This window comes from Schistocerca piceifrons, chromosome 1, assembly GCF_021461385.2.
Source record: "Schistocerca piceifrons isolate TAMUIC-IGC-003096 chromosome 1, iqSchPice1.1, whole genome shotgun sequence".
Taxonomy (NCBI): Eukaryota; Metazoa; Arthropoda; class Insecta; order Orthoptera; family Acrididae; genus Schistocerca; species Schistocerca piceifrons.
In genome coordinates, this window is record NC_060138.1 from 306,342,074 (window position 1) to 306,354,828 (window position 12,755).

Genomic DNA, 12,755 nt, shown 5'->3' on the forward strand with positions numbered 1-12,755 from the left:
CTGGAACTGATCGGCTGTCGGACCCCATTTGTCTAATGGGCGCTGCTCAAGCGTGGTTGTTTACATCTTTGGGCGGGCTCAGTGACATCTCTGTACAGTGAAAGGGACTGTACCCGTGATACAATATCCACAATCAACGTATATCTTCAGGGTTTCTGGGAACCGGGGTGATGCAAAACTTATTTGTTGTGTGTAGCTTTAAAACTACACGTGGAACAGTAAGCGGAATGTAGAAGGAAGGACGCTGTTTTCTTTCTGGTTCAGATAGTTTATAAATGGCGTATCAAGGTAGAGCTGGTATCCTTTTTATCTCCCACAACAATTTTAGATCACTCCTCCGTTTCCGATATTTGTCAACGTAAATTATTTCAGAAACATTACACTGATACACATGGTACAACTAATTTTCGATTCATTCTTCAACAATCAATTTCGCGATAGTGTTGCATCTGTAATTAGGGTAATAATGACACCTCAGTATTTAAAGATTCGCAAATTCAATCTTGAACGCCTGTGATACAGTTAAGAAAGAGACAAAAAGTTTAAAAACGGTTGCTCATAGATTTCCTCGTTTCATAAGCGTAATTCCTAACATGCTACTTCCTGCAGACTGTTTAAAGGCATACGTTCGTTAACTTTCGACGAACATCTGACTGCAGATACTATGTGAGAGTAAGTGGAAGCCTAAATGCCTTGTTTACCAAGACACACAAGTTTTACCGAAACCATAATAAACAGAGCTCAGCGGACGTGGATATGGGCGTCATGCGAACATAGTATTACGCACTGCATTATGTTAATAATTTCGAACAACTGTAATGGAAAGCATGGGAACATGAGACAAATTCTTGGAAATTTTACGGAAATGACACGTGTTTCTGTTAAAAACACACACATTTTATTGTTTACACCACACATTATTCGTGAGAACATTGTTATATACGTCAGTACAGATAAAGCTGAAACTTATAACCTTATTTTGTGGCCTACGTCTTTGAATGGCTTATGGATCAAGGCTCCCTTAACGCTGTTGACATCAAAATTAACACGTCGCCGAAAAAATGGAAATGAAATTGCTACTTAACAACTTTCTATATAGAATAGAGCAAATATGCAATGTGTAACAAACAAGTGAAGAAGTTCCTAGATTTGTAGAGTGTGTGCTGAGGAATAAAATGAGGATGTGAACCCATGTCTAGAAATACTATCTGTTGATGCAATGGAGCTTGGAAGCTGTAGGGGCCAGAGCAACCCCTTTCGTTGGGAATGTGCATTTGTAGGCTTTTGTGTCAGGCTTGGACTCGTTCCTCTCCACGTAATGTAGTACGTGGTGTCAGGCACAGAGCAATAAATTCCGCTTGCTGTCTATCAGCGTAAAAATTCGAGTTTGCTGCCTGAAGGTTGCTTAGCCGCATGTTTTTCGGACGGGAGTTCCTATCGTCAAATTTTTTCCGTAAGAGGTTGTACAACCACTAACATGTATGCAGAGTGGATATACTGCCTTAGTCAAACAGAGTGACTATCTTATAGAAATAATAATATTAGTAATAGATTTGCTGCCTCTGGTCATACAGATGGTATCTTTACGAGTGTCGACTCACTATTAATTCATCATCAAGTGATCTGCTTTAAAAGGTGATGACTTGGTAGCAAGCTGAAACACTGCTACAAACTATGTGACCTGAGGCCAAAATAAGTAGTATAAAAGAAATTCCCTCGTAGTTTGTCAGTATGGTTTTGTTACAAACTGTGAAGAAAAAAATGAATCACAGAAAGGGACATGCATATGTGTAAGCGTTGTCTAGCCTTTAGCATGGATGTACAGTGTAACACAGATTTGGCCAGGTAGGTTGTTGTGGGATACAGCCAGGGTTGTACCACGGTCCGCAGCTGGGAGGTTGGGGACACTGCAGGAACGGCCACCACGGTATCGGACGGCACTGCTGTGGAATGTCGTACATTACCTCCTGCGGTTGGGACTGTACCTGAGGTTGGAGTTGGGGATATGGGATCGGTTGGGGAACGGCGTAAGGCTGGGACGCCGAGATGGGGAAAGGGACTGACCAGGACTGCGAAATGGGAATGGACTGGGACTGAGACACGGGGATGGGCTGCGGTTGTGAAATGGGGATAGGTTGTGGCTGAGAAATGGGGATACGTTGTGGCTGTGCAAGCGGGTAAGGTTGTGGCTGTGGAATCGGAATGGCTTGCTGCTGAGGAATGGGTATTGCTTGTTGCCGTGGAATGGGCATGGGACGTAGCTGTGGGAAAGGCATGGGCTGTGCCTGTGGCAGAGGTATAGCCTCGGGCGGTGGGTACGGGAAGAACGGCCGCAGCTGCCTTTGTTGGGGAGTCGTCAGGGGCTGTTGGGGGAATGTGTAGGGCATGTACTGGGAACAGCACGACCAGCAGCAGGGCCCGCCGAAGCCCGCCTGCCAACACTGGGTGCAGTTGACGCGCGAGCACGCCTCCTGGGGGCAGAAGGGCCCGCACGGCGGCAGCCCGTCGCAGCCCACGTCGTTCTCGTCGCAGTCGGACAGCAGGCAGTCGCCCGTCGGGGACGGCTGTGGCTGCAGGACCAGCCGGGCCGAAGTGTCGTTGCCCCGCTGCACGGTGCGCGTCACGTCTACCGTCGGTGGGACGTTCACTACAATGGTCTGGTTCACCTCGCCGGGCTTTATTGGTGGCACCTTAATGATTGTTGAGCTGCACGTCGCCTTGTCAAGCGACACTGCGAGCATCAGCAGCAGCACTGTCAGCCCCATCTTCGTCTGAAACATGGACGTAATACTTACTATTTAGTCATTCAAACTATAACAGCATGTTACGACAGTTCCAATGGTTCAAATGGCTCTGAGCACTATGCGACTTAACTTCTGAGGTCATCAGTCGCCTAGAACTTAGAACTAATTAAACCTATCTAACCAAAGGACACCACACACATCCATGCCCGAGGCAGGATTCGAACCTGCGACCGTAGCGGTCGCTTGGTTCCCGACTGTAGCGCCTAGAACTGCACGGCCACTGCGGCCGGCTACGACAGTTACTCTGAAACTAAATATCTCCTATTCTTTATAGTGACTGAGTGTCTACGCCAGTTTACGTATCAGTACTAATAAACCTGGTCGCTGCTCCTCACTAGTAGGCGTTCCAATGTTCATGGTGCGTGGCAGGAGGTATGTATTACACGTTTCCATTAGCTTCTCATAAAATTTTATATGAAATATTTGGTAAGTAATTATTAGTACGCACTTTATCTTCCTGTAACTGTGCTTTATAAACGTGAGGTCACTTCTGTACATAATAAATCACCATTACAATGAAATGAACACCCTTAGCTGCTTACAGGCGTTGACATACGTCAATGGGGATAGATGAAAATGTGTGCCGCGATTGGGACTTGAACCCGAGATTTTCTGCTTACATTGCAGACGCTCTATCCAACTGAGCCACCGAGGACACATAGGATAGCACGACTGCAGGGATTTATCTCTGGCACGCCTCCCGCGAAACCCACATTCTCAACGTATTGTCCCGCACTACATTCGTAGTGCCCCCGCCCATTATTACTCGCGGCGCGTTGCCGATTCCCGTAAGAGTTCGGGCACAGTTTGTGCATTCGCACAGAAGAAGAAGATGGTCAAGTGGCCGGTGAGCCTTAACTATATATATACTAAGATGGTATCTGTTCTTTTGGACATATATACTAAGATGGTATCTGTTATTTTGGACATATATACTAAGATGGTAGCTGTTCTTTCTGATATGTCCGAAAGAACAGATACCATCTTAGTATATAAATCACCATTGTCGGTTCAGTGGGTGGTTAAAAAATTTTACTCCTAACAGAGATACAAAAGTAGAGCGGTAGCAAAAAATGTGGATGACCCATGCACTACACCAATTTCCTGATTATCCTAGTGTGGAATATCTTGTTTGTGTATCACTTCTGCTTGTGAAACGTAGCACTAACAGAGATGTCTGTGAACTGGAATTTGACCATCTAAGTCTAGTACATAGAGTTAAGAATCTATGTTCGACAGGGAAGAGAGGGAATACGCGGTGACCGAGAAATTGGTTATCACAAGCATAGATACACTGAGCTGCATAGTTAGAGTACGAAGCGCAATATTCAGTCTATTGTACTGATGCTCTAACTCCCCGGAAAATGAGAGGAGTCGTCAGGAAAAAGACGATGGAAAATAGAAAAAAATGGACGATTATTTTCCAAACGTAAACTGAAATTAAGTGATACGAAATACAATTTATTCTAAACGTAATTTTGTTGATAATCTGTCAGTCTCCGGCGAGTAACGTGTGAGTAATGTGGTGGGTTTTCAGACCTAACACGCAGCATGATTCAGAAATGCAGTAAATAGCAGTTTCCGGTGAAAACATCTGTATTTTGGTCTATCGTGTTCTTCGGTTTTCCGTGCAGTCTAGTAATTTTGAATCTTCCTTCTAATATCTTCTTCGTGTCGTTGTCCTGTGACTGGCAGCAGCAGCAGCAGCAGAAGAAGAAGAGAGTTCCTAATCTCTGAAAGAGAGATGTGTTATTGAATTCCTCACTGCAGAACGAACTGCGGCAATTTCGGTGACGACGCTGATTTAAGATTCGGTGCGTAAGCGATGCTTTCTGAGATCAGTTGATGGGTTCAGTCAAGCGTAGTCGATTCTCGAGATTGGCGTCTCAATCGTTAGGGGTGTTGTTACGTTTATCAGAAGTAGGAAAAAGTTGACTGGCGCCGCGTGATCTTACATGACTCTGTGCTATGTGTTCCTGGCTCTTACCGCCTTGCGCACTGACCACATGTATCGATATACAATTCTCTGGAGGCAGAAACAAGAGCCTTACTGAGTTACAGTAGTTAGCCAGCGTTACCTAAGCGTTGATTGCTATTTTTATTCCATTCTTTTCATGTGTAACATTGTACATGTGATGGTGTTAATTCCTTTTCCTGTCCAACCGGTTCTAGGCACTTCAGGCCGGAACCGCGCTGCTGCTACGGTCACAGGTTCGAATCCTGCCTCTGGCATTGATGTGTGTGATGTCCTTAGGTTAGTTAGGTTTAAGTCGTTCTAAATCTAGGGGACTGATGGCCTCAGATGTTAAGTCCCATAGTACTTAGAGACATTTGAAGCATTTTTTCTTTTCTTTTCCTGTTTTACTTTGTGACACAAAACTTTCGTAAGGCAGAGATAAGTTCCAATTTGCATCGTGATATTCGTTATCAGCGCTATGAAACTCTTTCATGTAATTTACACTTTCGTTAATGCACGGTGTTGTTTGCCTGTACTGAACAGATTTAATGCAGGCATTGATCACCGGTTAGTTCCCGTTATTTTCACCTTCAATCCGAAAAGACTGCTTTCAAAATTAGCAAAGTTTAATACTTCGCTCCTGAAGCAAAGTGAATTACAGGTCCATCAAAAAGCGACACTGCAAGCATCAGCAGCAGCACCTCGTTCTGAGTAAACTTGATGAAATAGTTTTGAGACTGCCAGACTCTTAGAACCGATAGTTTCATGTATTCATGAGCCTTAGAAATGCAAAAGAAAAGTCTATTAGTTCCTGAGGCATCATCAGACTTGTCTAATAATGAACGTAAATGGAGAGACATACAACAGAGTATGAAGGTATCTGCTTGAAAGTTGAAAAAAAAATAGGAAAGGACATTCGCAATTTACCAAACTTTTATCACGCAAATAATAGAAGAAAAATTTTGAAATGCACGCTAGCAGTCGGAAGAAATATATGAAACCAACCGTAATAACAAATATCGACCGATTTTAACAGATAAGCAAGATGTGATTTGCATGGTGATGGATTTAAACCGGAAGCGTAATCTTCGAGTACTGCCGTATTACCCGAAGAACAATCATTTGACAACAATAGAGAGAAAATGATAACGAGAAGGCTACATGCCAAAATAACGTGGCAAAAGAAGTTTGTCAATTAGGAAAGAAAGATCTGTTAGTTGCTACAACAATACACATCACTAAGTTTACTAAGATGAGGGAAACATTGAAAATGCTCCAGTGATACTATCGCTTAAGAACGTTTCAGAGGAAGTCTTGAGAACTGCCGTCCTCCAAGAAGACCCTCGTTCTGCCAAAAGCGTTGCCAAAGAGAGCGGTGGAGTGAACAGTTTCAGGTCGCCTTCTTGACTCTGCGATACGAAACTGACACTGAAATGCTGAAAAATCATCAATGATCAACTGTATATGGACGCTGAAGGCAATGGAAGCAACTGCAAGAGACACATTGTGTGTATCGACAGCATATGTGGCTCGTAATTAAAAATGATTAGAAAGATCACTTCATAGGCTAAGGATTCCAACCGAGGTAAGCAAGAACTGAAACACCAACGAAAATATAACAGTCTACGATTCGAGGCGTGGAATGTAAGAATTTTGAACATAGTAAGGAAATTAAGTTCTTGCTGTTGAGAAGAGCTATCACACTCGCTTGTTCAAATAGAAATACACAAACATGACAAAAGCTTCGACAAGAAAGGAGAAAGCCTAAAGGTGAACGGATCCTGAATTTTCTTGCTGCAGCGAACGAACGTTGCAGGTAGCAAGGGAAGAACCGTAGAGGAAATGACAACGGGAAAGCCTTGGACGTTGGTGCGCCAGATACATATAACTTGCGGCCACGAGTTCGATTCCAATCCACCACTAGCAATTGAGGGTGAAGCTTTGATAACGCCAGCCGCATGTGCTGGCGTAGTGTCGGAAAAATCAAAGAAACTGAGACAGAAGTCAACAGGCAATTTGTCAGACTGAAGTCTGACAGAATCGTCTGGAAGACCTAATATGGAAATAAGTGGTATACTGAAATACTAAGGAATGATAAGATGCGTTTCAAATTGTCTGAGACTACAGAAACTGTGATAACGAATATCATAGTAGGCAGTTTATCTGCAGAGGAATGAACGTATCTAAAATCGCTATAAGGAAGCTCGACAGGTAAACCTACTTACAAAGCAAGTAACTGAAGATACCTTGGGTAACTCAAGTAATAATTTAAGTGATCGACGGAAAAAAAAGAAATACAAAGACGTGCTGGAAGAGACAGGAACACACCAAGTGCAGAAACGCCAAGGCGAAATGGGTGCAGGAAAAATGTGAAGACATCTGAAATGGAATGTTAAATGGAAGGATAGATTCAGCAAAGAGAGAAACAAAAACAACGTTCGGTCTTTCGCCCTACTACTTAAATTATACATCAAAGAAGTTATGACGGAAATAAAAGGTAGATTCTAGATTGTGATTGAAATTCGTGAGGAAGGATATCAGTGATAAGATTCGCTCGTAACACTGCTATATTTAGTGAAGGTAATAAAGGCAGGACCTGTTGAAAGAAATGTAATTAATGGGCACAGAAAATGGATAGAAAATAAACCAAAGGAACTCGAAAGTAATGAAGGGTAACTTAAGTTAGTGATGAGCTGCACATTAGTGGATCACGGAGTAGAAGAATTTAAGAAATTTTGCTACCTTCGAAGTGAGATAACGCATTTAGGCGTAACACTTCACGTTAAGTAAGAGACGGTAGTGGGCAAACAGCTTCAGATAATGAGTCATGGTTACTGCATGACAATGCGCTGTGATCCAGTAGCTAGCTACAAGTAGCTTCGACTATGGCCGAAAGCTGACAGCTTCTTACAGACTATGAAATTATCAAATAGTTAAAACCTTTTTTTAGGAACAAAACTGAAGTTATTGTGATTATTACGACTGTCATTAATTGTTTAATTTTTATTAATATGAATGGTAGTGTGAATGGAAAGTAAGTTGTTAAATAAATATTCTTATAGCTATTACCTTAGTACACGTTAGTGTGGGAAATGTGATTGTACAGAGAAAGTAAATTATACATTCAGGGCAATTTTGTTACGCACAACTAGCCAGTATGTGGCAATGGGAGAACAAGAAACATTTTACGATAATTCTGTTGTTTAAAGAGGGAGATATCGTAATATTTGTGGACTTCCTAAATTCTTTCATTTAGTAAACTATTCACAAAAGCTATTGAGTTTTGATTGGTCAAACAGAAAAATTACAATGATTGCCCGGTTTCATACTAATATAGGATTGGTTACTATACGTATCACTCAATCAAAGGACAGTACGTACGCGCGTATTTTGTTGCATGTTATATGAGCTGTGACCGCAAACAGAACACTCTTAGTGATCAAATTGTGTAATATTTGAGTGAGCATTCTGTCACAGAGAATCCATTTGGTAATTGGTTCGGTTAATCACCATAAACTAGCTATTACGAGTGACTGTGATTACGTCTGTGTGTTGAAACTTCAGATTAGCAAGGATTTGGAAACGTTTTTGGACCAAACAAGTGTCAGTATATCGTAGTATTCATCCACAGACAACCTTTCAATTAATCGGTCATTAAATCTGTTACTGAGAAACATTTTTATCGCCCGTTGGGTTCCTAGTACGCTATTAGTAGACAGACAAATGCTAAGAGAGTGAATCGTGGGAGAAATCTTGCAGAGATGTGTGTAAGCTTCAGACACAGGAGGTTTTGATGGGTGGGAAGCTGTACACGATTCGCTGGAAGAACACAAAGAAAACAATATTAGAGAATAGACAAGAGAGCCAGTAATTTTTCTGATGGTTCAAGATGAAGTGAAGTGCTTAACTGACAGCGGTAGTGACCTTTGTGCTGTCATGCAGAAGTTGTTAGATGCTTTACCTAATAAGGAGGAGTTGATAATAGTGCCTGTCATGAATATTCAAATCAATGTAACCACTGGAAAAGTAAAGACGCCTATTAAATTTGAATTGATTTACTTATTAACTTAAGTGGTACCCAGTTGTGTAACAACTTTCTCATAATTTACGGTTTGAGGATCGACATGTAGATAGGGGTAGATTTCTTTAATAAATACAAGAGCAAGCTCGATTTCAGTGACGATCGTGTGACTTTGTAAGTAAATGGGTGGCAGTACCTTATTTTACAGGAAAAAGAAACTCACAGATGAGGAAAGTGACAATATTCGTATAAGGTATTGTAGGAAAAGGATTTGGAACGGTGTAATGAATACAGTGAAGAAATTGGGGTGATCCAGAAGAGTCATTGGCAGTAGAAAAGCAACAGGAGAAAACAGCACATGAAAATATTGTAACAGTTCTGATACTAAATGTAACTGGATTTTCTCTTTTGATGCTAGTCAATTGTCAGGATGAGCATTCTAAAGCATTATGTCAGGGTGAAAATACTAAATTAATTAATTTTTCTCTCTTAACAACAAGTGGGCAGGGTGGGTTCTTCCTTGGCTTGGGTATGAGGTCGAATGGAACATCATTTTTACATAAGATAACTTTTATTGAAGATTTGTACAACTGTTTCTTACTCGATGTTCTGGCTCGGAGAGCGGTAGCTGTGTCGTTTGCGAAGTCTTCTGCTGCGGCAGCGGCGGCGGCGGCGTCTGATTACGCGTGGCAGTGTGTATCTCGTGTCGCCGTCTCGCCCAGCTGACTGGAGACGCGCAGCGCGAGGTGGCGAAGTCGTGCATCGGATGGTGATACCTTGGGTGTGGCGTCCCAGTGTTTCTCTTCTCTAAGCGGCCGCGTGTGTTGTGCGTCGGCCAGCGGAGCGGCGCGGCGGGGGAAGGCCAGTGTCCCGGACTCGAACAACGGACTCCCGCTTGCCAGTCTTCGGCTGTCAGATCTTCATCCCAGCTCACAGGTGACTGCTGATGTGAGGCCGTCTCCTTCCCGCCATCACGAGTCACCCGGGTACGTAAAAATCAGACTTCAAATACCTTTTAACTTCTGTCTTATGGCGCCGCGGCTGCTGCTTGCTATTCCATTACAGCGGCGGACTTGGTGCGTCTGTGCATGATGCAGTCTCTTCTTGCATGACAGTCTTCAGCACCGAAACTGACTGAAAACTACTGCTACGCTTCTTGACTTCTTCGTCTCCTTCGTCTCTCGTCTCTCGGGCCCACTGCGTCTCGCGTATTTATTCACTTCAGTTTACTGGAGGTGAACGACTTCACCGTCATTGCCTCTTCTGTCACGTTGAGAAGCTTCTCGAAGAATCTTCTTAACGCCGGTCATTGGCTCTTGGAATGTAGGCAAGGGCCTTTGCTCACATGCGACAACTGAGAAACACGTGAACCGGTCGGGCGATGCCCTGACGGCTGAATCGACAGCGCCCGTTTATGTGGAACTTGATGACCTCACAGTCATTGTCTCTTCTGCTCTGCTGTTCTGCCCGCTGTTTGCCAGTATGTAACTCTCTAAACTAAACCAAGTTTTTAATTTATTTTCTAATTTCTAGTTCACTTTGAGTTCACTAATTTATTTATTTAAGTATCACTCAACAATATTAAGAAAAACATTTTAGCGAGAAACAGACAGCATGACGCTATGGCATCTCCTACTAGCTTTCAGACTAGAGACCTAGTCTTGGTCGAAAGAGGAAAAAATCAAAGAAGATAATGGCAGAAACCAAATGGTATACTGATGAGTACCCTCTTCTGGCCATCTTTATTTTTGTGTTGTATGACTTCCCTAAATCGTTTCAGGCAAACTCTGGGATGGTTCCGTTGAAAGGGCACAGCCGACGTCCTTCCCTATCCTTCCCTAATCAGATGAGAACAACGACCTCAGTGTTTGGTCCCCTTCACCAAATCAATCAACCAACCAACCAAACAACCAACTGGTGAGTACATGGTGACTGAGAAACCACATCCTCATGCCTATAGGTTAGATTATTGGAAATCAGGAAAACTGTTTGAATTACACAAAATTGACTTAGAGAGATATGTACAATATGGACAGGAACAGGGAACGAAGATCTCTGGGGGCATTACACTATTTGCAATAGTAGGTGACTGACGATCACTGGGCACTCTAGTTATTGGCGATATTATTCGTTTTCATTTCATGTTGTCAATCTTCCTCTTTTGTCTATCATCTTTTACCATCTTCACTATCGAGAGAAAACTAGAGAGACTGCAGAATGTTGTGTCAAAGTTAATTATAGGAAGAATAAAGAAATTCAGAGTAAAATATTAAGAAATTTGGAAAAGCGATAATAAGGTCTATGATTATCAAAGAAAGTAATTAATGGATAAATTAAATAATTTGTTGCTGAGAAAGGTGTGTTGTCATGAAAAATAGGCAATGGATATTGAAGTAGCTGACACGTGAATGAAATGATCAGTACAAGAAAATATATGGTAGAATGATCTGACTTGAGGTAGAATGGTGTTTTATTTTGTTGAAAAATAGGCAGGATGTTGTTGAACAGTGAGCTAAATTATACCCGATGTGGTTTATCAGGAAACTTAGTATAGGTAAACTAACTAGTTATGGAATGAAGTATTGATTTTAGAAGAGTGTGTTTTGTGACGAAAAGTGATTAATAGGTGTGGGAATAGTAACGAAATACTTACAGGATGTGACAAAATAAACTGCTTGGTATGATAAAGTAGAGTTTTCGTCGGAATACTGAATAGTTTTCCTAATATGACTAAAGCCAAGTGTGCGTGTGTGAGAGAGACAGAGAGAGAAAGAGAGAGAGAGAGAGAGAAAGAGAGAGAGAGAGAGAGAGAGAGAGAGAGAGAGAAAGAGAGAGAGAGAGAGAGAGAAAGAGAGAGAGAGAGAGAGAGGGCCAAAGAGAGTGATATGAAGAATTTTGTAAATTATGATGCAAGTTTTAAGCTTTTTTGAAAAATTCTGTAAACCCTAGGTAAGTAAGATTTACTGAGTTACTTAAGTAAATATTTAAAATTCTTTCACTAACAACCAGTTTTACTAACGTTATTGATGTTTTTCGGTTTGGAAAGTCATGTTTTTCTAGGAGTTTCGTATTTGTGTCACTTTCAAGTACCGATTAAAGAAAAATTCCACCATTAATTTACTCTCTAAGACAAGAACTTCTTGGAAGTGAAGTAAAAAAATGGAGAGAGTGTAAATAAACAAATATTTTGAAGTTAAAAGAGAACATAAATCCCGTATTTAACTGAAATTCTGTAAGTAATGTGAACCACTTTCGAAACAAATTAATTTGTTGCTTCGAAAAAGAATTTATGTAAAGGATGTCAGGGAAAATGAGTTTTTGTAAATTAATAAACTACGTTATTTTAGAACTGGAAAGTCCAGAGTAAACATTAAGTAGTTTAGTTCACTAAGTTTGCTGTTGGAAAGCCGTGATGTTCACAATTATTAAAATATTGTTTTGCAATAATCAGTTATAACCATAGGGAGTGTGGGTCACAGCGCTTTATATCGAACTTACATTAAGTACGAGACAGTACTGGGCAGACAGCTTCAGACAATGAGTCATGGTTATCGCATGACAGATGCGTTTTGATCCGACAGCTAGCTGCAAGTAACTACGACTGTGACCGAAAGCTGTCGATACCTACGGACCATGAAACTGTCATGTTGCTAAAACTCACTTTGGAAGCAAAACTATTTATTGCGGTTATTGTGGCTGTCAAATATCCTAATCTGATTATTAATGTGAATAACAGTGTGAACGGTAAGTAAGATATTAAATTACTATTGTAAAGTCTATTAACTGGATACACATTAGAGTGAGAACTATGATTGTGCAGAGAAAGCGAATTATACTCAGGGGAATTTTGAAATGTACAACTAGGAAGTTTATGGGACTGGGAGAACAAGTAAAATTTTACAATAGTTTTGTTATTTGAAGAGGGAATTATTTTGATACTTATGGAGTTTCTAAAGTTGTTCATTTAGTAAAT

The 12,755-nt window shown here is 41.4% G+C and overlaps 1 protein-coding gene across 1 annotated transcript in view; it reads right to left on the reverse strand.

Moving 5' to 3' along the window:
* Nucleotides 1–875: 875 nt before the first annotated feature.
* Nucleotides 876–12,755, reverse strand: part of LOC124788142 (keratinocyte proline-rich protein-like) — a 29,346-nt gene continuing 17,466 nt past the window's right edge. The window contains exon 2 of the mRNA XM_047255287.1: nt 876–2,771. Coding sequence (XP_047111243.1) covers nt 1,809–2,771 — 963 coding nt within the window. The 3' untranslated portion in view covers nt 876–1,808. The remainder of the gene's footprint in view (nt 2,772–12,755) is intronic.